The sequence below is a fragment of the Malaya genurostris genome, chromosome 2 (assembly GCF_030247185.1).
Source record: "Malaya genurostris strain Urasoe2022 chromosome 2, Malgen_1.1, whole genome shotgun sequence".
Classification (NCBI taxonomy): domain Eukaryota; kingdom Metazoa; phylum Arthropoda; class Insecta; order Diptera; family Culicidae; genus Malaya; species Malaya genurostris.
The window spans coordinates 240,605,243-240,632,849 of NC_080571.1; the positions used below are offsets into that span (position 1 = coordinate 240,605,243).

A 27,607-nucleotide genomic window follows, 5' to 3' on the forward strand; every position below is an offset into this window, starting at 1 on the left:
TATTCAAAGAAAAAAATAGAATTTATGCTTTTCGGAGGCTCTTTGGACAAAAGTCTTCATTGTCTGATGGTGACTACGCCTGGGCTCCCTTGGCCAATAATTATGATGGAGGTGCCTTTGATGTTGATTTGGCTGGTCTTCCACCGGCTTCGCGGTATTGAATACGTTGATGTAGTCGAATGTATTGAAGCTGTCAAATTGTCCACGTGTTGCATGTCACCAAAGAGGCCAGGTAATACAATGAGTTTAGCTAGCAAAAACAAAAAGATCGCGCCAATTTTCAAAAGTCAGTAAATTCTGACGAATGTCTGCAAACCAAAGTCGATTTCACCTCACAAATACTCAATCCACTCACCTTTTCGATTGATGTTCTTCAATTTATGATATGGTACTATAAAAAAGTCAGAAAAAACTTTTGTGTTGATTTTCACGTAGTTAAAATTTGTTTTGAACGCAGCAAAAAGTACAAGCGTCTGTTTGCTTTGGTATTCGGCACAAAAAGAACACCTTACCCTTTACAAGAATTCCATATTTATATTTGAATAAAAGAGTAATTTATTTTTCGGGTTAATTTTATAATGGTATTCAAGTTTAGCTAATAGAACTAAGAACTGTACTCGAAAATATGCCACCCCTTTCTGTTCTGTTGTGCTTGGAAACAAAAACCAATTGACAGATTGTTCTTGTCCATTGGTTATTGTTTCCACGCAAGAAGTGCTTCAACAACAAAAATTGTGCGCGATTGTGGAAAATACAGGTCAGGCCCACCGGTAGATCGTGAAACAGTTGAAAAAACAAATTTCGACCCTGTCCCGCGTGGAAAAATTGTTCAAGGAGACCCAGGTGAAATACGAAGAAATGCAACCCTGTAAAAGCAAGTAAGATGAGTACCGCCTGGATGTTCCGGAGAAGTTTCGGAATAAAAAGGGCTAATGATTTGCCTAAAAGTACTTTGTGTTACAGGTTATCGTGGGCGCGATAAAGCAATGCCTTTTCAAAACAAAAAGTTCGTCGAGATATTTGTGTCACATACACATGACAAAAAAAATTACTCAATTTTTTCGAAGATGGCTAAACCGATTTTCTCAAAGCAAAGATATGAATAAAAGGTCTTTTAGTCTCTTGTACTGATATTGGATATTATACAAGTCCAACTTTCGGTTACGGTTATATGTTGATAAGTATAACAAATATCGTTTTTCAATGACTGGTTCAAAAGTGACACTATCTTAAGGACTAATTTTTTTAGAACTGGTCAGTAAATTCATTTGGTTAGAAGAATTCGTTAATTGTTGGCCAAACGACCTTTTTTCGTACTCCGGAAATTAAATCACAGCTGTTTCTCAGAGATATGTGAACTAGTTTTTACAAACAGAGAATTCAATAAAAGATTTCATAGTCTCATGGGTTGCCATTAAATATAATCCGGATCCGTTTTCCGGTTACGGATTTGTAGAGTCATGAGCTAAAAAAAAATTTATCTTTTATAGATTCATAGATATAGTGTCTCAAAACAATTGAAATTTGTATAACTTGTTACAAAACCACTTCGATTATATTGGTTAATAAGAGACGAACCGTTACGCCTCTAGGTGGATTGGAACAGGCTTTTGGTATTTTATTTTCGCATAAATTTTCATGGATTGAGTGGATAATTTGCACAATTTTACTTTACGAAAAAAGAGGTGTCCCATTTTATGATTGTGTTTTGGTATCAAAATGACTTGCTCCTTCATTTTTGACAAGGTATCACTTTTAAACTTCATGCGTTGGATGTTGTGACATATTTTAGAACACTTACTATGCTTTATTTTTTGGCATAGGAATGCGTCTTCGTTTTACGCGCATATACCATACGACAATATTATGCATATTCATTTTCACTATTATTGAATCTCGTAGTGTATGGTATGACTTTCTGTATACGTTCCTTGAAAGAATAACATTAGAGTCAACCACTTACAACTTTCTCAATATCAGCGGATGATGGTGCTAATTACGTCATTGACCAACCCATTGCAGTGCATCTGTTGTCGTAATTTTGATTCTCATCAAAATCAATTGAAGGTATTTTTCTCAATTTTAAATCCTTTCTTTGGATTCACACATTCATAGCCCTGTTAAATTCCGCAAAGATTTATCCAAATCATAAGAACGAAAAATTAGCGACCTCCGATAAACATAGTTTAAAAAGTTTTATCTCTCACAGCTTTCAATTTTTTGTCCAACGTTCCATTGCTTATATTCGTTATACAAAAAAGTACTTTATACTAGCATTTGCTGTGGATTTTATTACATAAGCTATTTGAATCGTCAATAATTTTTCAAAGCAACTCTTTTTTTTCTTCTTCTTCTTACAGTGGCGATCGGTCGAAATCTGCGTCACCTGCCGTGCGTGGTGCGAAGTACCGGAGACGAAGGAATCTGCATGTTTGCCATCGACTGCTTCAAGGCGAACGGCACCCATCTGGGCGTTTGTATTGATAAAATTTTCTTCGGTTCCTGCTGCCAGGTTCGCGTAAGTATCCATCTACTGGTTGTGAGACATTGTGAGCTAACAAAGAGCCCTCGAACTTTCAGGATGAGAGCTTACTGTTCAACCATGAAATAACGGACAACAGTATAGATCATAATCACAGTTCCGGCTTGCACTTTCAGCATATCACACATTCGTTGGTGGATACCAATAAGAAACCACCACTCACTGAGACCCGATTGCCGACGACGACAGTGACGCCACAGAATGCAACGAAGTACGTACCTAGCAGTACTTCATCCACTACCACGCTTCGAACGACTACGAAGTTCGTGCGAAGAAATGTGACTTCTCCGACTACCACCGTAAAGGCTGAAGTGAAAGATGATGTACCTTCCGATTACCAAGAGTTCTCAACGTTTCAGTACGTTCAAGGCAGTAAAAATCCTGAACTAACTACAACTGGAGCCATTCGTCGTACGACGACAAAACCAGTTACTAAGCCCACAACACGAAAACCTCCGCCCAGAACTACTATAAGTCCGAATAAAACGCGGAAACCTGTACCAAGCCGGAACAACACAAGAGCTCCCGTAACTCCAATGACTACTCCGAAAACTGTTGTTACAACTTTAACAGAAGCCAAGAAGAATGTCTCTTCTTACACAACTGTAACCAGGCGACCTGTAACACCTTCCGAAACAACCACACATTCTTCAAGAAGACCAACCACTGCAAGCTCTACTACTGTGCGAAGAACAACCACTCTTCCGAAGAGACCGGTGACGATGGCAGTGTCATCAGAAGAAACATCTTTCCACAGTTTCACAAGACGACCAACGACTCAACCAACAATAATACCAATGACTAGGCCTGTCCACCGACGGCGGCCAACCACAACCCCAACAGAGGAACCGGAAACCACTAGAGCACCAAGACCAAGACCAAGACCTACTCCGGAAATTGCTACCGTTCCGGCTACGGCCCTGGATCACTTACTCGATGATTTAATAACTACAACACTTCGTGAAGGCACCTCCGCTGAAAGTTCTAACGTTAAAACTACTAGTAGTAGTAGATATCCAATCACGACTGTGAAAATAACTGAGGCAACAACTCCAACACCAACGCCTACGACCACGACGACAACAACAACTCGAAAATCGACGATACCATCCACTACCACGGCTGAATTAACTTCACCTGCTAAAGCGACGACAACGACTACACAGACTACAACCACGCGAACAACTACCCCAACAACCACTTCGACTACGACAACCACAGAAAAACCAACAACCACTACAACTGTTAAATCCACTGTCCCGACTACAACTACTACTAGTACTAGTACTACCGCTCCTACTACTGCAACTACTACAACGACAACTACATCTGTCCCAGAAACAACCGCTACTAACATTAAAACGACTACATCTTCTACACCAACTACCCCTAAAACAACCACTACTACTGTCGGCAAAACGACTACAACAAGCCCCAAAACCACAACGTCTGGACGCATTACTCCTCCGGCAGACATCGATTATCCACCTGAAACTTCACAACTTCACAACCTTCTAGACGAAACTACGGCTGGGTCCGGTTTGGTAACTTGGTCCAGCATTGTCGATTATGTTTCCAGCGAAAAACAACCACCGGAGCAAGGTAACGAATATTTTGTTTTTAATATTTAGTCATGCGAGAAAAAAAATGTCAATAACAGCCAAGTTACTAATTGTGTTCACCCATCAGCACCGGCAGGTCCTACTACTTCAAACAGTTGGATACTGATTCATACACTAACCCCCGAAGAAGTGCTCAGCACCAACGGGAACCAAACTAACAACCATAGTTCGACTACTCAATTCGGGTCGACCAGTACGCTGATAGATCAGGCACTGCCATCACTTCCGCAAAATATTGCGCTGCCTGCGCTCGAATCGCTACTGCCCGAAGCCGCCTACATTTACACCATTCATGATGAAACTAACCAAACCACGACCGACGAGTTCATCTCTCATTCACCACTCGCTTCATCATCGTCATCCACAGAAGACACTCTGGGCTCCTTCTCCACCATTACCAAAGAACCCAGCATCAGTATAGCTACTAGTACTGCTCCAGCAACGACTATCGCTGTCAACAATACATCTTCCGAAGAGATCGAGAAAATCGACAATAGTACTACTAGTTTCGGCACCAGTCCAGACATAACTCCAGCTACAGAAGATATCACATCAACCATGACTCCAGAGCCAACCACCATACCAACGACAACGACGACCGTAGCAACAACTACGACGACTACGACCGTTTCGTCCACTAGGGAGCCAACTACTTCAAGTACCACGGCTACTGATCTCACGAGTAGCAATACGGATACTGACGATACTGCCATGCTACTGACCGGAATTCTTACACAGCTTCAATCCGGTTCTGCGACACAATCAAGCACATTTCTCACCACCATAACCACAGAACAGGACACCTCACCGGGTAATACTGTCCGTTTAGTTAGCTATTCATCTGTCCATCTTTCTGTTTTGATCAACAACGATTAATCACCACTAATCATTTGTTCGTTTTACTTCATCAGCTGCCACTACCAATACTCCGGCGATACTGATTGAAATCTTAGGCCCGTCAACTCCTGCGCCGAAGGAACCATCTTCGACACAACCGGCCACATCGCCGACTTCCACCGTGGAAGAACTGATCACTGAAACCACCGAAGAAGGAAGCACCGAAGAAGGCAGCGGAAGCGAGGAAGAATCAAGTGAGGAAGAAACTTTCAGTTCGGGAAGTTACGAAACAACATCGGAACCGACCAGTCCCACACCAGTCCTACTGTCGGAGTTGGACAAATGGGGTAACACAACGCTTATCTCGTCACTCGGAACAACCGAAAGCTCAAGCAGCTCGGAGAGTAGTACCGTCATCACCAGTTCAACAACCCTCAACATCACCAGCTCACTACAATCGATAGCATCCATGTTCAACATCTCCACCAGCACCGGAATGCCGGTCCGGTTTCCCATAGACAATAGCACCGGAACCTCCAGTCCCGCCGCCACCGACGGTGTCACGATATCGCCCGACTTCATTACCACCTCGACCGTACCATCGCTGGAGGGCATCGACTATCGTGCCGGTGAGTGCAACGATTGCTTTTTATTTATCGTTTTTCAGCTCAGATCGAAAGTTCGCTCATTGTGTGTAAAACAAAAGTTCTCACTTTCAAACACCGCGCTGAGTCAAACATTTTTATCATTCTTTGTCGTGCCCCGCGGGAAGAAGCTTTCAGCTCTCTCTCTATCTCTATCTTTCTCTCTCTCTGGACTAGCACGTGTTGCTGAGGCATACCGGCTATCGTTCATCTCTTGCGGTGGCTCGTTGTGGTGTGCAGTCAGGCCAACGTTCGCCTTCAGCGACCCCTCGCTCATGCTCTCTCTCTCTCTCTCACACACTCTCCACGCTTACTGCAATCAACGCTAGAATTCTTTGTCTTTCCGTACGGGACGACATACCGACTACAGAGCCTACCTAGTTGTAATCGACGTGCAACATTTCGTAATGGTTCATCTTTCCGTGGCAGACGAGAAGCGTAATAAAAATATAACAGAAATAATTGATAATAGCACAAAACATTTTCAACCTTGAATATTGAAGTTCAGCGTTTGCTGCAGTCACGATCAATTTCTGCTGCTGGAGGCTGTTTTGGTTGCGATAGGAGAAGGACGGGATGATTGTTGCCATTATTTACACCACGGCCACCGACGTCACCGCGATTGTGAAATATCACGATCAGGTGACAGGATCCGGGGAGAAGTGTATCTGCGGCAAGAATGCTGTCTGACATAACCTGAGACTATGACCCGCAGTAATGCTTGGTGGGAGATGGAAGTTGGATACAAACAGACATGTTTTATTATATAGAAAATATATAAATATTAATTGTTTAGTTAGTGATGAAAATTCTCAAAACATTAAAGCTAACAATGATATTTCCAAGTTGCTCGAAGGAATTGTGGGTGAACAAATGCTATGTCACTATTGACCACTTTCGATGTTTCCGAAGGTCACACGAACGCATTTAAAGTCCAAAAATATAACCAGTCATTTTTTCGAACACTGCTTAAGTGATTCTAGCAAACTGAGATTGCAGTCAATAAATATAACAATACTTGGTGATTTGTTTTCGGTTTATCAGGACATTATAAGCTGTCGGGTAAAATGAGATAAAACACACCCCCTAAGGAAATGTTGCTATATCCAAACTAAAGCGAATAAAACATGAAAGTTTCGTGCTTTCCGTCAGCATTATTTTTCAGAATTACAAACAAATTCTCGCTGCATGCATTGAAATATACATGAAATATTTTATTTTTCTGAACCCTTCAAAATTTTCCATAGAAAAACTTAAATCGTCTTCCTCACTTCAGAAAATTACTAAGAAATGATCACCAAAAATTACATGTTATAAAGACATAATTGGTTTTTGGTTTCTTTTCCAGATATGATTGCCAATCGTGATTCTACTGATATAGTTGTGAAAGCTCCAAATTTTTTAGACAGCATCAAAAAAATTATCATTGTTTTTGCTTTCTTATATAAAAATACTATGCAATCACTGTGACAAGTGAATATTGCTTGGATCTTCCGGTTCCGGAATTATGGGCTAAAATGTGCAAAAAATATATGAACCTAAGTGCACAAACTTTTCTCGGAGATAACTAAACCGATTTTTACACAATCAGATTTAGTAAAAGGTCCTGGAGTACCAAGCAAAATTCATTAATTTCGTTTGAATCGGACTTCCTGTTTCGGAACTATGGGGTAGAATGGGCCAAAAAAAATGAAAATTTGTGTACTAACTTTTCTCAGGGTTAGCTAAGCCGATTTTCACAAAATTAGATTTTAATGAAAGGTCCTATAATCCTGAAATCCTTTAATGAAAGGTCCTATAGTACCTGAATTCCGGTATTACGGGTTTCGGTATTACGGGGTGATTAGCGTTAAAATACCAATTTCAAATTAATTACTCATTTCTCTCAGAGATAGCGTGACCGATTTTTTCAAACTTAGATTCAAATGAAAGGTTCTTATTTTCCCATCCAAAACTTCTGAATTTCATCTGGATCCGATTTCCGGTTCCAGAATTACAAGGTAAAGAGAGTTGAACATTTCAAGCAGTTACACAGAAAAAAATATATAAATTTACACGACGTGTAATTCCATGATACTTTGAAATAGATATCAATTTAATCAAAAATTTGATTGAAAACCTTCATCGATGTAAAAGTAAATTAAAAATGACTTGATTTATCAATGTATTATACAACATATTTAATTCACGCTTAGTTTTGCTTTTTAAAGTATATTGAAAAGTAAAGATCTGAGGTTTAACTTTTTGTTCAATTTCCTGCTCCAAATATGTGCATGAAAATAAATGTAAATATTTTTATCTATGCATACAGTTCCAACCGATAGGCTTTGTCAGTTGGTAGTCGAACGTATACACTCCAGCTATACCAGTCCTTGGCTTTCGGTTCCGGAAGTACCGGAGATAGTTGTTACAAACTCTAAAATGGAACGAAAGTACTTTTCTCAGGGTTGTCTTATTATCTTTTAATTTTATGCATAACTCCTGAATTTCATCCAGATTTGATTCCCTGGTTTCGGAATTACAAGGTAATGAGTGTCCAAAACTTTAAACCTCTAATTTTATAATTCGCACCGATACGTACATGCGGCGGTACGGAAGAAGAAAACACAACACCGCCTCTACGAACGAAGCACGCTGTGTGTGGTGCTGGATTTCTCCAATTTATTCTTCAACTGAGTCTTTTGGTGGAAGTAGATCTTAAAGAGACTTGCCAATATTGGGGTAAAACGATATAACATGATTTGTGCAGTCAATAAATCTACTTTTTAAGATGTTATACGTAATATCAATCGATTTTAATCAATCGAAATCAATCTCCTTTCGGAATGCGAAGGGAAGTTTAACTAACGATACGATTCATGGAATAAATTAAGCTAAAACGGGCTAGTATTGTCATTCCAATTGTGTATAATTGTGTATCGCTGAAATTCTGTTTATGTAATATGGACCAATATTGATAAATCGTATTGAATCTGCATCTGGATTGCAGATCAAATTCAAACTGAATATTATGACAATCAAATGGTCTAGTAAAACGGTAAAACGAGTTCACTGATGTCCCTAAAACTGTATATAAACGATTTGTTAGACTTTTTTACCGCAGAGACACTTTATCCGGTATTCTGCAAGTAATTCGGTTTTATGTTATATATCGGAAAAATACGGCTTTCTCAGTCAAATAGATATAAGAAAACGATTGTTTATAAAATTGCCCGACGTTTCGGCCGTTTTCGATGGCTTTATTTCAAGGGAAATTTAATCTAATCGTTATTGTCAGTCTCGTTGATTTCCCTTGAAAAAGGTCATCAAAAACGGCCGAAACGTCGGGGAATTCTATAAACAAGTCGTTTGCCTATATCTATTTGACTGAGAAAGTCGCATTTTTTCCGATAAAACTCCAAATCAGTCGATATATACAAACTTGGAATCATTATGTTATATAGTTAAACTTGAATGCAATCCAGTACAAAAAGGCAACTAGGGGTAAAATGAACAGGAACATTTTTTGTAGTCAGCTGTATTATACCTCCAAAAAAGTCATCTCGTTTTCTTGATCCATTTTTTCCCCATTGTGCGATGTACAGAAAAGTGCGCGATTGTCCGATATGTATAAAAAGAGTCTCGATATGTTCGGCATTTTGTGTAGATTTAATATATAAAAATTGTTTTTTTTATTCTCAAACTAGACGTTGGTGACTTTTTATGTTCAGAAAGTTTCATTCAAATCTGTGAAAGTGCTGCCAACTACAATTAGAAATTGGTACGAAATTCGTCTAATCGAATCTAGATCTGAAATTTGATTCCCTTTTAACTGCTTATATATAATAAGAGCGCACTTTTAGAAAAGAAATATTTCCAACTAAAACTTTCTTTTGTCCAGTACTGATACTTTTTGTAAATAGCGACAGAATATGCTGCGAAATCTTCTTACAAATTGAGTTTCATTGGATTCTTGGATTGTTATGACTTTCAGATTAGTTCAGTTTTCGTTAAATAGAAACTGGAATCAGTTTGGACAAGGATATTATTTGATTATTTTCTTGAGCTGTTTTTTCTAAAACTTTGACGGAACGATTTCCGGTAATCGCCATCGGACCGAAATATTGCGCATGAAAAGGCGGGTGGGTGCTACCAGAGACATAGTCAGGTTGACGTGAATACGAATAACAATGGCTCGTTGAAACTCAAACTGTGCTCTTTTTTTTTTTTTTTTTTTCAAATAAAATTTTTATTAGGCTCATTTGCTTTAGCTTAACGTGGCCGATTGTCTTGTTGTTAGGGAGAGAGAAAGGGATGCCGTATTACGGGGCGGCATACTCCCCAGTTAGTAAGGGGACATAGGGAGGGTGGGACCTACACAGTATTGAATTGAAATTTGAATACATCATTGGTTTGTGGCATACATCTTTTAGACACATTTTGCGTTCGAAGAATCTTCATGTTTTTCAGCTTGTAGCAATGAAGAGATTATTCTGGATTGGGATGCTTCGTTGGTGTGTTCTGACGTTGATGTGACGTTTTTGGGTAGCTTCCAGCAACTCAGTCAGTTCAAGGCAGGTGCATGCTCCGAAGCATCGTTTACACAGGCCATACTTCCAGCAACGTAAAGAAGAGTGCGGTAGAGCTGTAGACGAGAAAGAGATAGGGAGAGCACTAAATTTGAGCATTGATAGTTTTCAAGAAGTTATAGATGAGAGTCATATAAGGAAGATTTCGAGTTGCCAAGACGTCGCGGACTGGTACGAAGGGTGGTATACCTCGGGCCCGAAGGGAACCTATGAGTTGGGACCTGGCATCACAATACTCGACACATGTCCAAACAACATGTTCGATGTCATGATAACCCTCACCGCAAACGCAGACACCACTCTCAGCGAGCCCCACACGACGGAGATGCGCGCTGAACATATAATGATTAGACATGAGCCTTGACATTACACGAATAAAGTCTCGGCTCACGTCTAACCCCCGGAACCAAGCTTTCGTCGATACCTGTGGGATTATTGAGTGTAACCATCGTCCCAGAGTTCCACTATTCCATGTATTCTGCCAGCTAGCTAGAGTTTTCTGACGACAGCAACTGAAAAATTCATTGAAGCAGATTGGTCTTTCATAGATATCACCTTCTAGTGCGCCCACCTTGGCTAACGAGTCCGCCCTCTCATTGCCCCGTATGGAACAATGTGAGGGGACCCAAACCAAGGTAATCTGGTATGATTTTGCAGATAAAGCACTCAATTGTTCCCGTATTTTCCCCAGGAAATACGGTGAGTGCTTTCCAGGCTTCACTGAACGGAGAGCCTCAATGGAACTGAGACTGTCCGATACAATGAAGTAGTGATCTGTGGGCAGAGTGTCAATGATCTCAAGGGTATACTGAATTGCAGCTAGTTCTGCGACGTAAACTGAAGCTGGATCACTGAGTTTATAGGAAGCGGTGAAATTTACATTGAATATACCGAAGCCAGTGGACCCGTCTAGATATGATCCGTCAGTGTAAAACATTTTATTACAGTCGACTTCTTTAAATTTATTATTAAAAATTTTTGGGATCTCTTGAGGGCGTACAGGATCCGGGATTCCACAAATTTCTTCTTTCATGGATGTGTCGAAAAGCACAGTAGAATTAGAAGTATCCACAAAATGAACACGATTGGGAACAAACGAAGAAGGATTTATATTCTGAGCCATGTAGTCAAAATACAAGGACATAAAACGGGTTTGTGAATTAAGCTCGACGAGCTTTTCAAAGTTTTCTATCACCATCGGATTCAAAATGTCGCATCGGATTAGCAGTCGATATGAGAGATCCCAGAACCTGTTTTTCAACGGTAAGACGCCCGCCAGCACTTCAAGACTCATCGTATGGGTTGATTGCATGCAACCCAAGGCAATACGTAAACAACGATACTGAATTCTTTCCAGTTTAATGAAATGAATATTCGTAGCGGAGCGGAAACAGAAACATCCATATTCCATTACTGACAATATCGTCGTTTTGTACAACCTGATCAGGTCTCCTGGGTGAGAGCCCCACCAAGTTCCGGTTATTGTACGAAGGAAATTGATTCTCTGTAGGCATTTTCGTTTCAAATACCTAATGTGACATCCCCAGGTACCTTTGGAATCGAACCAGACCCCGAGATATTTAAATGTGAAAACCTGAGCTATGGTTTCACCCCCTAGTTGAAGCTGTAGTTGCGCAGGTTCTCGCTTCCTTGAAAATACAACCAGCTCAGTTTTCTCCGTAGAGAACTCGATACCCATTTGAAAAGCCCATGTCGACAAGTTGTCGAGGGTATCTTGCAATGGTCCTTGGAGATCGGCAGCTTTGGGTCCTATAATAGACACAACACTGTCGTCGGCAAGTTGTCTTAGCGTGCAAGATGTGTTGATACATTCATCAATGTTATTTACGTAAAAGTTGTATAAAAGGGGGCTTAAGCATGAGCCCTGAGGAAGACCCATGTAACTGAATCGCTTTGTCGTCAAATCACCATGCTCAAAATGCATGTGTTTCTCGGACAATAGATTATATAAAAAGTTGTTCAAAACTGGTGAAAGACCATGCTGATGCAACTTCTCAGATAGAACGTTAATGGAAACTGAATCGAATGCCCCCTTGATGTCGAGGAAAACTGATGCCATTTGTTCTTTACGAGCAAATGCCATTTGAATTTCTGTTGAGAGCAACGCTAGACAATCGTTCGTTCCTTTGCCCCTGCGGAACCCAAATTGTGTACCTGAAAGCAATCCATTTGTTTCGACCCAATTGTCTAGACGGAAGAGAATCATTTTCTCCAACAATTTCCGAATACAGGAAAGCATAGCAATCGGCCGATACGAATTGTGATCGGAGGCTGGTTTTCCAGGTTTTTGAATAGTAATAACTCTCACTTCTCTCCATTCGTGTGGGACAATATTACCCTCGAGGAACTTGTTGAATAAATTCAACAAGCGCCTTTTGGCAGAGTCGGGCAGATTTTTCAACAAGTTGAATTTAATTCTGTCTAACCCCGGGGCTCTATTGTTACACGACAAGAGCGCAAGTGAGAACTCTACCATCGAAAACGGTGTTTCGTTTGTATTCAATGTCGCGACGCGGGATATCTTCTGTTCCGGAACAGAATCAGGACATACTTTCTTAGCGAAATCAAATATCCAGCGGTTAGAATATTCCTCGCTTTCGTTCGCGTGATTTCGATTGCGCATGCGACGGACCGTATTCCAAAGAGTGCTCATTGCTGTTTCTCTCGTTAATCCGTCAACAAACCTTCGCCAGTAACCGCGTTTCTTAGCTTTAATCAGACTTTTCATTTGAAATTCTAACGCCGCGTATTTCCGATAATTATCTGGAGTTCCGTTCCTTCTAAACGAGATGAAGGCTGAAGCTTTTTTCGTTTTCAGCTCTGAGCACTCTTTGTCCCACCATGGGTTGGGAGAACGCATACTAGTTTGCGCGCTAGGTACTCGTTTCGTCTGAGCTTGAATTGCGGTGTCAAGAATCAAGCCAGCCAAAAATGTATACTCTTCCTCCGGAGGAAGCTCCTGTGATGTTTCTAGTTTCTCAGACATCGAGCTCGCGTAACGTTTCCAATCAATGTTTCGTGTGAAATCGTACGAAACATTGATTGTTTCCGATGGTCTTCCACGGTTGGTGATAGAAACTATGATCGGCAAGTGATCGCTACCGTGAGGATCACAGATTACCTTCCACTTGCAATCTAACTGTAGCGAAGTCGAGCAAAGGGATAAATCCAGCGCACTTGGTTGTGCTGGCGGTCTAGGGTTCCGTGTCATTTCTCCCGTGTTTAGAATTGTCAAATTGAAGTTGTCACACAGATCTTGGATTAACGAAGAACGATTATCATCATATAAGCAGCCCCATCCTGTACCATGCGAGTTAAAGTCCCCTAAAACCAGCCGCGGTGAAGGAAGAAGTTCTATGATGTCTGCAAGCCGACGATGCCCTATCGAGACTCTGGGAGGAATGTAGATAGAAGCTATACATAGATCTTTGCCTTTAGTATTAATTTGGCAAGCAACAACTTCAATTCCCGGTGTCGAGGGGAGGTTAATACGATAAAATGAATAGCACTTTTTAATCCCTAAAAGTACCCCTCCATAAGAGTCTTCTCGGTCCAGGCGGATTATGTTAAAATTATGGAAGTCGAGGTTGATGTTAGAAGTAAGCCAAGTTTCACTCAAGGAGAATACATCGCAATTATGAGTATGTATTAAGTGTTTGAAAGAATCAAGTTTTGGGATGATACTTCTGCAATTCCACTGAAGCACAATGATCATATCTTCGATTCTCAGTGGTAAATTATCCATCAAAAGATACGATCGCTGCAAGGAGGGGCCATTGTTCAGTCAACTGTTTTAAAAATGTCCTTACTGTTGGCAGTAGAGCAGTTAGGAAGCTTTTCAGAGGATCAGTAATATTGAAGGCTGTTAATATCCAGTCCACGATATCAGAAAATTTCAATAATCCAGCGTTTGTTGGATTTTCTGGTTGTGCTTTGGGGTCATTCGGGTTTTTTGATGCCCCAGGAAGTGCTGGGTACTCCTTATCATCCCTAAGTTTTTTGAACCCAGGAGGTGTTTGCTTCGGTTTTGAGTCAGCACTTTTTGTTTCCGTTTGGTTCTTTTGTGACGAAGAGGACAGTCTGAGGCCTTTACGAGGAAGCTTGGGAGAAGCCAGATTTTGTCTTTTCCTGCTTCCTTCAACCTGTGTGTAGGAAGGTCCTTCGCCTGGGTCGTCAGAGGTATCCTCTTCAACTGGCAAGATTGCAAACGGGTTCTCAGGGGTCGATGGAGTGGTTCTTTTTAAGATTTCCGCATAAGAACGTTTGGAACGTTCTTTCACGGATCGCTTCAATTTCTCCGCACGCTGTATGTACGTAGGGCACACCGAAAGATCATGAGGATTCTCCCCGCAGTAGCAACACTTTTCCACTGCTCTTCTGCAGAGATCGTCCTCATGGGCCTCTCCGCATTTGCCGCATCGCAGTTTGTTGCAACAATAGGTTGCCGTATGACCTAGCTGTTTGCAGCTTGTACAATGCATTACCCGCGGTACATACAGCCGAACAGGTAGACGAACTCCACTCACTACCAAATAATTTGGAAGTGCAGATCCGGCAAAAGTCACGCGAAATGAGTCCGATTGGTAAAATTTACCATCTATCGATTTGGAGTGCAATTGCTTGCACTCCAAAATTTTCACTGGTTGAAGGTCGGGGTTTTTGAAACGGCCTACCCCGTCCTTCATCAGATCTTCGATTGTCAGACTTTCGTCACGGACCACACCGTCGATCTCCACCACATGAGACGGGACGTACACGCGGTACTCCTTCGTGAACAACTCGCTGGTAGCAATCTCGTTTGCTTGCTTCAGGTCGGACACAACAACGCGTAACTTGTTTGGCGAAACCTTATCTATTGTTTTTATTGCCGAGAAATGTTTTTCCAGGTCCCGAGCAATATTTAAAACTCTGAGAGACTTTAATTTGGGCCGGAAGTATACCACCCACGGACCCCCCGAGCCATCGTCTTGGTAAACTTTTTGGCGAGCAGGCAATATCTTAGAGGGAGATGGAGGCATCGGAGAGGGAGATGGCATTGGAGAGGGAGATGGTATCGGAGGGGGAGATGGTATAGGAGGGGTAGATGGCATCTCGGAAGCAAACTCAGCCTCTAAATGTTCTTCGTTCATTCGTTCAGCTTCGCCCTCCTCCGAGACACCCCCACTGTCATCAATATTCATATTTAAAGTGCGGGAGTAAAGAAGTCTCCCGCACTTGAAATGAGAAAGAAAGAAATAAAATGAAAAGAAAATATATGAATAGTAAAAGTTGAAAGAAAAAGTTTGAGAAAATACTTAACAGTATGTCACGGTAAGCTGTTAGGTGAGTTGCTCCTTCACTCCTTCGTTGTGCTTCAGCGTGACCTTGACTCAGGATTTGGCTGCTGCGATGCGGGTAGCAAACAATAGAAATAACTGCTGCCCGAGGATAGCACAATAGCGTCTACTGTCGATACCGATACAAAACCGGTGCACAGACAGAACTCACTTGCGGGGATGCTACTTTTTATCACTTTTATTTAATGCCTATACTACAGCCTCTGCTGTGATAGGCACCTTCGTCTTACCGATGTCGATTGTTAAAAAAACGCGTGTGCTCACTTCGAACATTCGGTTACGAATGAACTGTGCTCTTAAAAAGCACTATATCAACAAGTCAAAATTGTGCTGTATAAAACTTTGCAGTAACGCAAGCGCTTTGGGACCGTTCATAAACCTCGTAGACCAAAATTTGGAACTGTTTAACTCTCCGTCCTCTCGTAGACTGTCGTAGACTTTTCCAATTCGTGCACTTAGGCCACCAGTTCGCGAATGGTTTTAACTTTTGATTGAAATTTGACAAAATTACTATCGAGTAGTCAGGTTTAACTGAAACTACGGCCCAATTAAAAGTTTGACGGATGGAAAGTTATTTGGTTTTATTTTACACTAAATTGATTGCAATACAGAGAACGTGAGAAGAACTTCAAGAAAAAGTCGTTTGATAATGTACTGAAACTTTTTATTGGACTATTTTTTTCTAACTTTTACTATAATGATCTAAAACTATAAGCGTTTCGCGAAAAAAAATTTTAATGTCGGAAAATAACTATCGAACTGCCAAAAATAATCATTCTCTCTGTTAACTGCTCGACTGTCAAATTTTAACTAAAAGTTAAAATAGTTCACCATATGGTCAACAGCCTTAGTGTTACTAGAAATACTTTATAAGTGGTCTAGATAAATTTTGTTTTTCAACAAGATGATACTAAAAGACCCAAGACAAGCGCTGTAATGTACTATTTGTGTTGAAAATTAGTGTTTGCCTTTCTCATATAGAAAAACTAGACAATCACTGTGAAAACCGATTTTCGAATCACAAAAAATGTCACTAGATTTTTTCAGAGATGGCTGAACCGATTTTTACAAACTCAGATTCAAACGAAAGGTTTTATGGTCCCATAGATTGTCACTGGAATTTGTCCTGATCCGACTCCGACTTCCGGTTTCGGAATTACAGAGTGATATGTGCAAATCTATTTGAAAAGGCGCACTCAATTTTCTCGGAAATTTCTTAACCGAGCTAAGCTAAAGCTAAGATGCAAATGAATGTTCTCAAAATTCTTCAAAAAATATCAAAAAGTTGATCCAGATTCGACTTCCGGTTCCGGTATTACAGCGCGATAAGTGAAAAATTTTCATTTTCATTAGTATTTTTTCACAAGTGATGGTGAAACGAGGTGCAAATTTTTATAAAACTTACTGATAGTTTCATCTAGTCGGCAGACCTTATTTGTTAGTCGATATATGAATCTGCTTCGGAACTACTAGTCCCCGATTTCCGCTTCCGCAAGCACCGGTAATGATGAAGTAAAGATCCAAAAACGGAACTCACTTCGATTTCTCAGCAAAGGTTAAACCGATTTTCACTAATCATGATTCAAATTGAAGCTCTCACTGTCTCAAACGATACGGATTTTCATCCAGATCGAACTTCCGGTTCAGAAATTATAAGGCGTTGAGTATCAAAACATTAAAACTGTCATACAAAATTATGCAAAATCGGTACGCATCGGTACGTGCTGCTACGAAAGAAGAAGAAAACGTACCAGCCTAGCACACAGCGTGCTATGTTCAATTTTGTATAGCGTTCAGGGTTGCCCCATTTAAATCTATATTAACTTGACATAACTGTTTACAAATTGAGAAGGTTATGATAGTTTGTAGTCAACGGAAATGTTTGATTTTATTCAAATTAAACAAAATATCTGGAAAGAATCTTCTGGTGATGTTTTTGAAAATATAAGTAATATAAGTATATCATTGCACCACTAGGTGAATTAGAAAAGTTTTTTTATATTGTTCTTAACATTGAAAGTCGTTCTCCGGGTGGTGTCATCAATTCTCAGTTATTAAAGACACAAAAGCGACAATGAGATACAATGATTCTCAAACATTTTTACCGGATCAGCGAAAGGAAAGAAAATGGTTTTTTTTTCGTAAAGTGATTCAAATGAACAATTTTACAGTGATTTTTGTGAATTAAAGAAAATGAGACTACGTATATTTTGCACAAACCCCCCCCCCCCCCCCCTGAAAAAAAAGTAGATAATAATACGTTAATTAGATTTTACCTCAATATATAGTTAATTAAATTTTACCTCAATATAGTGCACCAGGTTCAGTCAGTCTTAATTTTTGAAAAATTGATATTTTTATCTTCAATACTTGCCATCCTTATTCCAGCTGCATATATTAAAGACATCGTTGATTCGAAACGAAATTCATACTAGTATAAATATGTGTTCCATCAATACTTTCATTTTCACATTGCCGGTGAGCGTTGCCCCTCGTAATTGAATGTGTTAGTGACGACATAATCTTTTTTCAATTTCTATTTTGAATAATCCGATGCTTTTAGTAAGAAATTGAGGAAATTTAAAAAAATGATATGTGGGACTGACAAGTGCTTTAAATTGCCATGACCTATGGGATCAACATATAGGCAGAACTGAGCTGGCTCTTGGCGTGTACACTCGGTAAACTTCAGTTTTTCAATGACTGAGCGGAAACATATATTGGAGAAGCCAAATGAATGAAAAACTAACAGAAAAGATGAATTTTTGGAAAAAGATACGCTCAGAGACAGGACTCGAACCTGCGTTCTTATGCATTCCGTGCATACGCGCTACCATTTCGCCACTCTGAATCTTGTTTTAGTCACTCTAAAACGCCAGTCAGACACAATAACGCGTACATCGAACATAAACGATTATAAATACACTATCCTACTCAACTCTTGATCGGAGAAATAGGTATAAAGCGAGAGGACTAGTGTCCTGTCTCTGAGCGTATCTTTTTCCAAAAATTCATCTTTTCTGTTAGTTTTTCATTCATTTGGCTTCTCCAATATATGTTTCCGCTCAGTCATTGCAAAACTGAACTTTGTTATGGCGGCTTTACGTCAAACAACTAAAATTAATAAATCGTCGGTAAACTTGCCTGAAATAACGATTTCCAAATGGACTCCAAATAAGTTGAAACAATCGATTCCAGGCGGACTTGCTGTTAAAACAGTGTTCTTTAAATTAAGTTCATTTACACCATTCTGCTACTCGCTTCATTCCAACAGGATTAGCAGGTCTTTGGTGTGGCTCTACTGTGTGTCCTGCTGCAATAGTTCCTCGGAAAAAAAATCTGCTGCTTGCTTCATTCCAGAAGCATGAGATCTGCGGTGTTGCTCTCTTGAAGGTCTTGCTTCAAAATTTGTTGCACAGAAACTAATGGGAAAAAGTTGAATGTTCATCTTTTACACCGATACAGTTGCACAGCAGCAATTTCGCTGTCTTCCTCGGAACGCGTTGTGATTGGCTGGTGCTGACATGGTTCAAATCAGACTAGTTTTTCAATGGCGTACCATTGAAATACTTCAATGTTGTTGCAATACGCGTTTAGGTTATTAGAAATTATTGGTAGTTAGATTATATAAATCATTCCACAGCTTTGAAAATTATGGTTGATAATCTAACGCTAACACGTGTCATGAGTTTCCTCTTTGATGCTCGTTGATGCCAAACATTTCAGAAATTTTAATTCTGTATTATTTGAGATTATGTCATAAAACTGAAAATGCTATCATAAATTTATCATATTTCCGATGGCATGTAGCAAAAATTATTATGATACATTAGATACAACAAGAGATATTCACGATCAAAAACTTATCACTCTCGCAGAGGGTAAATTTTGAAAAGGCGTCTCATAATAAAGTAAGCACTATAGCGGCTTGAGTGTCAATAAACTGTTTACCTCAAACCGCAATCGATTATTGTACGCTGAATGTGATCAAGGTGAACATTTTTCGAGTCATTATCGAACATAACTTATCGACAATTTCCAACGATAGGTCATTACTCTAGTTGTAACACCTAGTTGACCATTTTTAATATTAAAAGGAATTCAAAACATCACCACTCTACCTATGCAACGGTAGGTCATCTACTTCACGGCTTGGTACCGCCCAAACTTTCATTAATAACTAGCACTGGCACATCCAAAGTCAGAAATAAAATCCACTTAGCTCTTGGCCGAGCATTCGATTTCGTTCAACCTAACAGAATATAAAATCCGGTTTAAGGGTCATCGTTGTCGTCGTTTCTGCTATTGTTGTAGTAACTACAATTAATTACATAATGCTTACAATTGTTACAAAACGACCCGTGACAACACCGGCTCGGGGTGGAATGACACATGCTGCGTTGCACTAGTGCTAAACAGAACTCGTTCTGATGCTGCGCCTCCGATCAGACGGGGCCTGAAAGCGAACCGGCCCGGGCAGCAAGGAAGCTTTGGTTAGCGTAAGGATGCGAATGGTGGAACAAGGCAGAATCACCCGATTGTATCAATTGGTCGAATCGTAGCTAGTTGGTGGTCTTATGAAATAAATCAACTTTTTCCGCCTCTCCGATGGTAATGAGAGCATTAAGTAAGTGCACAAGTATAATTCATAACAGCGCAACGGTTTGACCGGTGAGTTCGTAGCAAGCCACTGAAAAAGGTATGATTTTGTAAACCAGTAAATCAGGTGTGCCCTCTGTCGATGCATTGTTCTGGAGTACGTTGGAGTTGCGATCGCTGGTGCAGCGGAGTAGGGTCAACATGGAACGAGTTCTGGATCGGGACAATGGAATGCGCACCCACTGGCTAAACTATCGATAAAACGTTTTTTTTTTTTGTTAAATCATTTATCTGTGATGACTTGAAATGTGCCCGGTAACGTGCATCGTTCATTTTGCCCGACAACAACAACAGCAAATGTAACAATGCGAAGCAAAGGGTGACTTGTGATTATGAGATGTTCCTCCTTGGGTCTGTACTGATTCCAGTGGCACAGTGGTCAGAAACGGAAAATTAACGAGACATAAATATTTTCGCTATATACAAATATTAATTTTTTTAGTTGAAATCTTCACAAAAGTTGTTTGTAATCAACTGATGAATCTTTTGATGTAAACAGTCATTAAGGTGGTCCATGTTTCAATTGAAATCTGGAATTTAACTTCCTTAATAGAATTTTATAATCATTGTACTCTACACCAAAGTTGTAGGAAATTTTATTTTAAGCAATTGCACTGAAGAAGCCATCTTTCTAGCTCTTCATTTAATCGAGTTACATAAATTTTTCAGAGTAGAAGTAGGGTGGTTCTTAAAAATAAGTGTTTGCGTTTAAACTTTTTTGTGAGCAATTTTTCAAGAAAATCGAATTCCAAAGTGTTGTCAATCTAACTATTGCGCACAATTTTACTCAACTAGGTTTTTCAATACAAGTTATAATTGTTTTTTTTTCATACAAAACTAGTCAACCTTTTAATGTCAATATTCAAGAGATGACAGATTGATCAAAATTTATCTTATACATTTTCTTAAATGTCATAGCACAAGGAACGTTCGAAGAGAAATCTGAGAGGGTGTTATTTTTTTAACTCATTCAAATTAGTGTTCAAGTTGCCTTACAAAAAATCGAAAAAGTCATATAAACATATAGACACCAAAACGTAGCAACATACTACCTTCAGTCTAATGGTTTCAAATGAGTCCTAGAAGTGTCTCGTACATAATTTCTACCGAAAAATGATAAACAAGAAGTATTGAAATTTTCGCATCGTAAATACCCAAAACGAAACATGAGACAATAATGGATGGCACACAGAAAAAAATCCATTGCAGGTACCATGATTAAAAATTATGATATCTTCAAACATGTCTATTATTCATGATTTCATGAGCAAAATGATTGATATCATGAACAATAACTAATCTCCCATGAAAATGTTCATAATATCAACTATTTTTCATAAGAATATAATGGATTTGCAATGGATTTTTATTCATGCAGTATCGTATAGCTTATGTCTAAGTTATTGTACTCATTATCAAGAACTACATTTTTGGACTGTTCCAAAAGTCTCCTATTTGGTTATTGTTTAATAATGTCAAAATCGAATCTGAAGTTATAAGCAGTTAAAAACATCTTCGATGTTCACAACCACGCTGAATTTTCTATCATGATTCTCTCTGAAATTTCTGATGCTATTCTTTCGGGTCTCCTCAATAAATAATATATAAAAAAAAAACATTTTTATTTATTTTCATCTCGATTATAATTCAAGGAGATTTGTTACAGCCAGGCACGGGTTAAAACCATATGATACTCAGAAAAAATTTAAATATAAAAACTCTTCTTTTTAAAAATTTAAGTCAATTATAAAATGAATAATTTTCAACAAACGACTTTATTACCAAGCATTTTTCAAACAATGACTCATGTAGTTCCATACGTATGGAAATCGATCAGTATGTTTTAAAACTCCCCCGAAAATATTTTCTGGGTACGCGCCTGGTTACAGCTATTTATTGAAAATGATATCACGTAAATGGCCACCTTCGGCCGTAAGTACAAAATGTGTCCTTTGTTTCCGAGTTTTCCATCGTTTTGGTCGGATCAGGGTCATTTCGCTGGAAGCCATTTCGCCGAAAGCCGTTTCGTCGAAAGCCATTTCGCCGAATGGGTTATTTCGTCGAATGACATTTCGCCGAATGGGTCACTTCGCCGAAAGCCATTTCGCCGAAAGGGTCATTTCGCCGAATTCTGAAAACGTCTTGAAATCGTAATTAGAATTGATTCAAATTAAAGACAAACGAAAGATGAAAGCGTTAACGCCCGTTTTGTAGACCTACCATTGTACTTCTTGAATGATGATTGATTGTTGTATTCTTGAATAAAGATTGATTCACGAACCTCAGAAAGTAGTTCCCAAGAAAACTAGTTGACTATTAGCTACTAAGCATCAAAACAATTGCATAGGTGTATCTACCAGGCAAATGTAGGTGGTATTTTCCGTTTATAAGGTGAAAATGAAAAAATGTCTAATGCGGCTACGCCACATCGTTTTGGTCCATGTGCTGTCCGACCTCGCTACCGCTCGTTCGGACTAACTAAAGCAAAGAAACCTAGCTTTGAGTAGACCGGGCAAACGAGGCGGTTACAGGTTTGTATGCAAGAGGCCGCCACTTCCGACGGCGGGTCAGCGAAACGACTTTCGGCGAAATGACCTATTCGGCGAAACGACTTTCGGCGAAATTGCATTCGGCGAAACGACTTTCGGCGAAATGGCTTTCGGCGATACGACCCGCTCCCGTTTTGGTCAATATATCAATCGATATGGCGGCGATTTCACGTCGTATATTGTCTTTGGGTTGAGCTAAGGCTCTTGGCTTATTAGCGTATGCCTTGGATTTCAAATATTCCCAGAAAAAAGTCTGGTGGCGTCAAATCGGTTAATGTCGGGGGCCAGTCAAAATCACCGTTTTTCGATATGACTCGTCCGAGGAACAATGGTCGTAACAAATCGACTGTTAGTCGAGCTGTATGGCATATTGCACCGTCCTGTCTGAAACGGTAGCCATTCATACCATTTTTACTGACAATGGGTATCACAAAATCATATCCTCATGGCTCGATAACGATCGCCATTAACAGTTTTCGTTGTTCCATCATCGTCTGAGAAAAAATAGGGACTAATCACCATGTCCGCTCAAACACAACCGCAAACTGTAAATCATCGGTCGTATAAAGGCTGTTCCTCAATTAATTGAGGGTTTTCAGTGGCATAGAACCGACAATGTTGCTTATTAACGCATCCATTGAACGTGAAATGTGCCTCGTTTGACATGATGATGGTTTTCACAATTGAGAAGTTATTTTGAATGTAAAGCTGAACAATATCAGTCGTCATATTTTGAAAAAAATCTAGGTAAAATGCTAACAAGCAGCATAAAATTTTTATACTTTGTAGCATATTTTCAAAAAGCAGTCAAACCAAGAAATATTCATTAATTTGGTGAAGTTTTGAAATACAAATAAGGAAAACAATTTGTTCATTTTTGTACAAAAAATCAGCATTATTGAGTAATTGTTTTCTATTCAATAACAAGAAAGATTATTGTTGAAATGGATTTAAAAACATAATGATTCATATTTTGAATGCACATGTGGTAATAATAAACGATAAATATCCAATACATGAATAAACCAATAGTGTAATCATCCTGTTTATTGATGACCTATAAAAATTCCATTTATAACATTGGTCCCCTATGTACTTCTGGAAACTCTAAATCTTCTTATTACTTCGTCTTGTGTCATCGGGTTGAATGCCGTTCGATGGAAAGAAAACTTGTTTTTAAATTGTTTAGAAAGAGTCTTATTTTGGGTATGAATAGAGAGAACAGCGAATCATGTCTTTCAGTGTGATAAATTGAAGCAAAACACGTACCAAGTTACATATTCAATTTAAGAAATACTTGTAATAGTTTTCAGTGTTACTTCATAAATATAGCATAAAAACTTTAAACTTCTCAAAATCCTAATAAAACCATTATCAAATTATGTTCCAGTGTAGTAGACCGTTTTTCATAAGATTTCTGAAGCACTTTGCTATTATATAATACCATCAAACCTATGTCAAATCTATTTCGGAATGATTAAAAATTCAAGAAGGTTTTAAATTCAGTTTTATGAAAATTTCGTGATGAATAAACTGTTACGTTGACAGAATTTTTCTGAAATATTTGTGTGCCATGCCGTTTCTGATGGTTACATGCTAATAATATCTTAGATTTATTTACTATTTTGAGACTCAATCTTAATAGCTTATGCGCTCTTATTTTTATCGTGAATATGCGGGTGAAAAAGGAATTATGACTGAACACCTTGAAATTTATGCGGATTTGGCAAAAGTCGGTAAGATTTACAAACAAAATTTAGTGATTCATCACCATTTTGGTAGAAATCAGCGTCGTTGCAAAAAAATAGTGCTCGTGTTCCGAAAATTAGTTCTAAAAGCCTTTCATATTTCCTCCATTCTATATTTATATTTGTTTTTTTTTATTTTTATCAGTGAATGTTACGGTAGAACATCAAAATTATGAACATCTAAATTTCTCTAATGCTAATTACATTTAAACAATGATATGAGTGATACTGTCGTCCAATGAACACTCACACACAAATAGTTTAATAGCTAAGACAGAGAAACAAGATTATATCTGTCATAAATTAGTTGCTAGTAATAATCTTCAAACCACAAAAAATTTTATTTTCAATATTATCGATCATCGGAGCTGGGAAATTAAGCTAAATTTTGAGTTTTTTCGTTTCACTGTACATTTATTCTGTGCGCAAAACATGTCTGTCACCTCATCGTTGTACGCGTACAACGTTGTACAGAAATCATTGTACGGAAATCACATGTCTGTCAGCGGTATAAGACTGTTTCCACTACATTCACGTAGCGCTCGCTCATGACTGTCACATGCGACTTTCATCTGTGTGATTCGCGCGACATTCACATATGAGAGGTCGGATAGCAGGCAAGGTGAAAGTTTCCAGCACGACATTAAAAAAAAATGTTATCAGTTTCCAGCGCTGGACACTTCTGTAATAAGAGCCTTTAACTCTAAATTAACTGTATGAATCAATTAGCTAGGCTAGGAGAGAATGGGACATTTAAGTAAACGAATCTATGACAATACAGGCAATATTTTTGAACGCGGTATTTAGTCATTAGTCGATCTGACAATTCTGTCAAAAGTTATTGCGGGTTGCCGATTCTTCCACTTTAACTCTTTCACTACCATAAGATGTTCAGGACGAAATATGTCAGTGCAAGACAATATTTTAGCTATTGGGGGTGTAAATTAAGAGAATATCACCAGAAAAACATATCAGGGTGCATAAGTTTCCTATAAGTTCATGGGAAATATTTTTCCCTATGATTCTTAGAAATAAATAAAAGAAGTATTATATCGTAATTGATTTTATGGCTTCAATTGCTTTAATTATCAGAACAGTAAAATAAACAGTTAGTTATGGCATTCTACGAAACGATTTCATGTACTTGTGGACGTTGCACATAGCACATTTACTATGTGTTCTATTTTCTATACGTCATTCTGCACAAACTTTTTAGTGCAATAAAGATTGATAGTTTTTTTAGTTATTCGTTCAGAAACACATTTGTCGCCTTGGAAATAAGTTTTCTTTAACATTCAGTAAAAAAAAACATCGATTTAATAGTAATTGAACAATCTATAACGATTTTTATAGAAGGGAAACATATTTCTTTTGAGCATTAAGGGGTTAAATGACCCACCCTGTAATTTCTGAGCAGTTGGTGACCGTGAATTCCAACCATACAATGATACATGTAACGCTCTTATTTTCAAAGCGTAACTTTGAACTCGTTGACGTAGAAAAAAGCAGAACACACGGCGTGCTGTTTTGAGGTTGTATACCAAAAGTTTAGAAAGAGAGCGCAATATCACAGGCGTCTCGAAACGATTCAGAAAAATTATTCGTATTTTTCAGTTTGTAGTTGGCTGATTGAATGGTTGTCAAGCTAGTAAAAATATTTGTTGATAGCAATACCATGGCATTCTAGTTCGGAACAACTTTTCTAAGCTGTGTCTTATACTTCCAATCAAGGATGGCTTTTATCTTATCAAAGAACACTCACTAGCAATTCTTCACACGATTCAATCAGTGCCATCAAAGAGAGACGGATATCATCGCAGCAATAAAAAACCGGCATGGTTCATTTAACATGGAATGGACACCAGTGCGAGAGCGAATTTCTCTCGAGGACCTGTCTGAGAATCAAAGGTTAGCTCGCTGCTGTGGGGATTCTCTTTGAAGCAACAAACGGTCGCTTATTCTCGTTTCGCGGTCCGATTTTGTATGGGCAGTGGATAATTGCGATAGAATCATTTTACTATTGCCGCTTATTCCAACTATGTGCATAAAACCTTTGTATTAACATTGTGTCTATGAAAATGTAAGTGAATGCTCCACACAAGGGTTTTGAACTATTGCAACCTAGTATGAGAATCATCATGTCGAATTATCGATTCGATTTTCTGCGATAATTGGCAACGTGCGATTCTCTGTTGGTAAATTCCACACAGCACCAATCATTATAAGGCAGTAATATTATTAAGGGCCGTGAAATACTCAGAGTATGAAGTGGAGCGAAGAAATGTAGAAAAATTCTCTCGCGGTTCATGCATTGAGAGACTCGAGTTTTTGTAGCATCTTCTACCGGATTGAAAATGTTGTATACAATATTGATAAATATCGAGCAGCTTCTGTCAAATTTTCGGCAATCACCAACACTGCTTCCAATCAATTAAACTTAATCGAATCAGTTTTTTTGGGAATAAATTAATTCAAATTGTTTAGCGTTTTTTAGCATCAAAAAAGAACCGGGATTTTCATTTTAAAATTCCCGCGCTTGTCCAATCGGTAAACTTTTCTTCTCTCAACGTTGGCAACACTTTTATACACATTCTGTCAAATTTTGACATAGGCATACGAGTGGTATAAACGCTTCAAAGGTGGTCGTACAAGCTTGGATCATGATGAGATCCCTGGCCGCCCAACAACATCTGTTACTGAAGAAAACATTGAATCGGCGAAGCAAATCGTGTTGCAAAATCGTTCTGTACCGATTAGAGAGATTGCTGTGTTGTTGGGCATATCTTATGGATCAGCCGAACACATTTTAACAGATGTTTTGGGTTTGAAACGCGTCGCTTCTCGGCTGGTGCCAAAAAGCTGAATTCCATTCAAAAACAGCGTCGTGTTGATGTGGCCAAAAAGTTGATTCCCAACGCAGATAGTGATCCCACATTCATCGAATGCATCATAACTGGTGATGAGGTGTGGATCTATGAATATGACGTCGAAACCGCACAACAATCGACCGAATGGCGCTTCGAAGGCGAGCCGTTGTTCTAAATTTTCATCCATTATAAAAATCGCCACACGAAAATTTTT

At 39.0% G+C, this 27,607-nt stretch overlaps 1 protein-coding gene across 4 annotated transcripts in view; it reads left to right on the plus strand.

Moving 5' to 3' along the window:
* The window catches only part of LOC131428313 (serine proteinase stubble), a 127,194-nt gene that overhangs the window by 84,305 nt on the left and 15,282 nt on the right, over nt 1-27,607 (plus strand). The window contains exons 4-7 of one of the 4 annotated variants that reach the window (XM_058592174.1): nt 2,361-2,518; nt 2,581-4,144; nt 4,232-4,975; nt 5,076-5,630. In XM_058592174.1, the coding sequence (XP_058448157.1) occupies nt 2,361-2,518; nt 2,581-4,144; nt 4,232-4,975; nt 5,076-5,630 (3,021 nt within the window). The remainder of the gene's footprint in view (nt 1-2,360; nt 2,519-2,580; nt 4,145-4,231; nt 4,976-5,075; nt 5,631-27,607) is intronic. The other 3 variants (XM_058592176.1, XM_058592175.1, XM_058592178.1) reach the window with 3 other exon arrangements.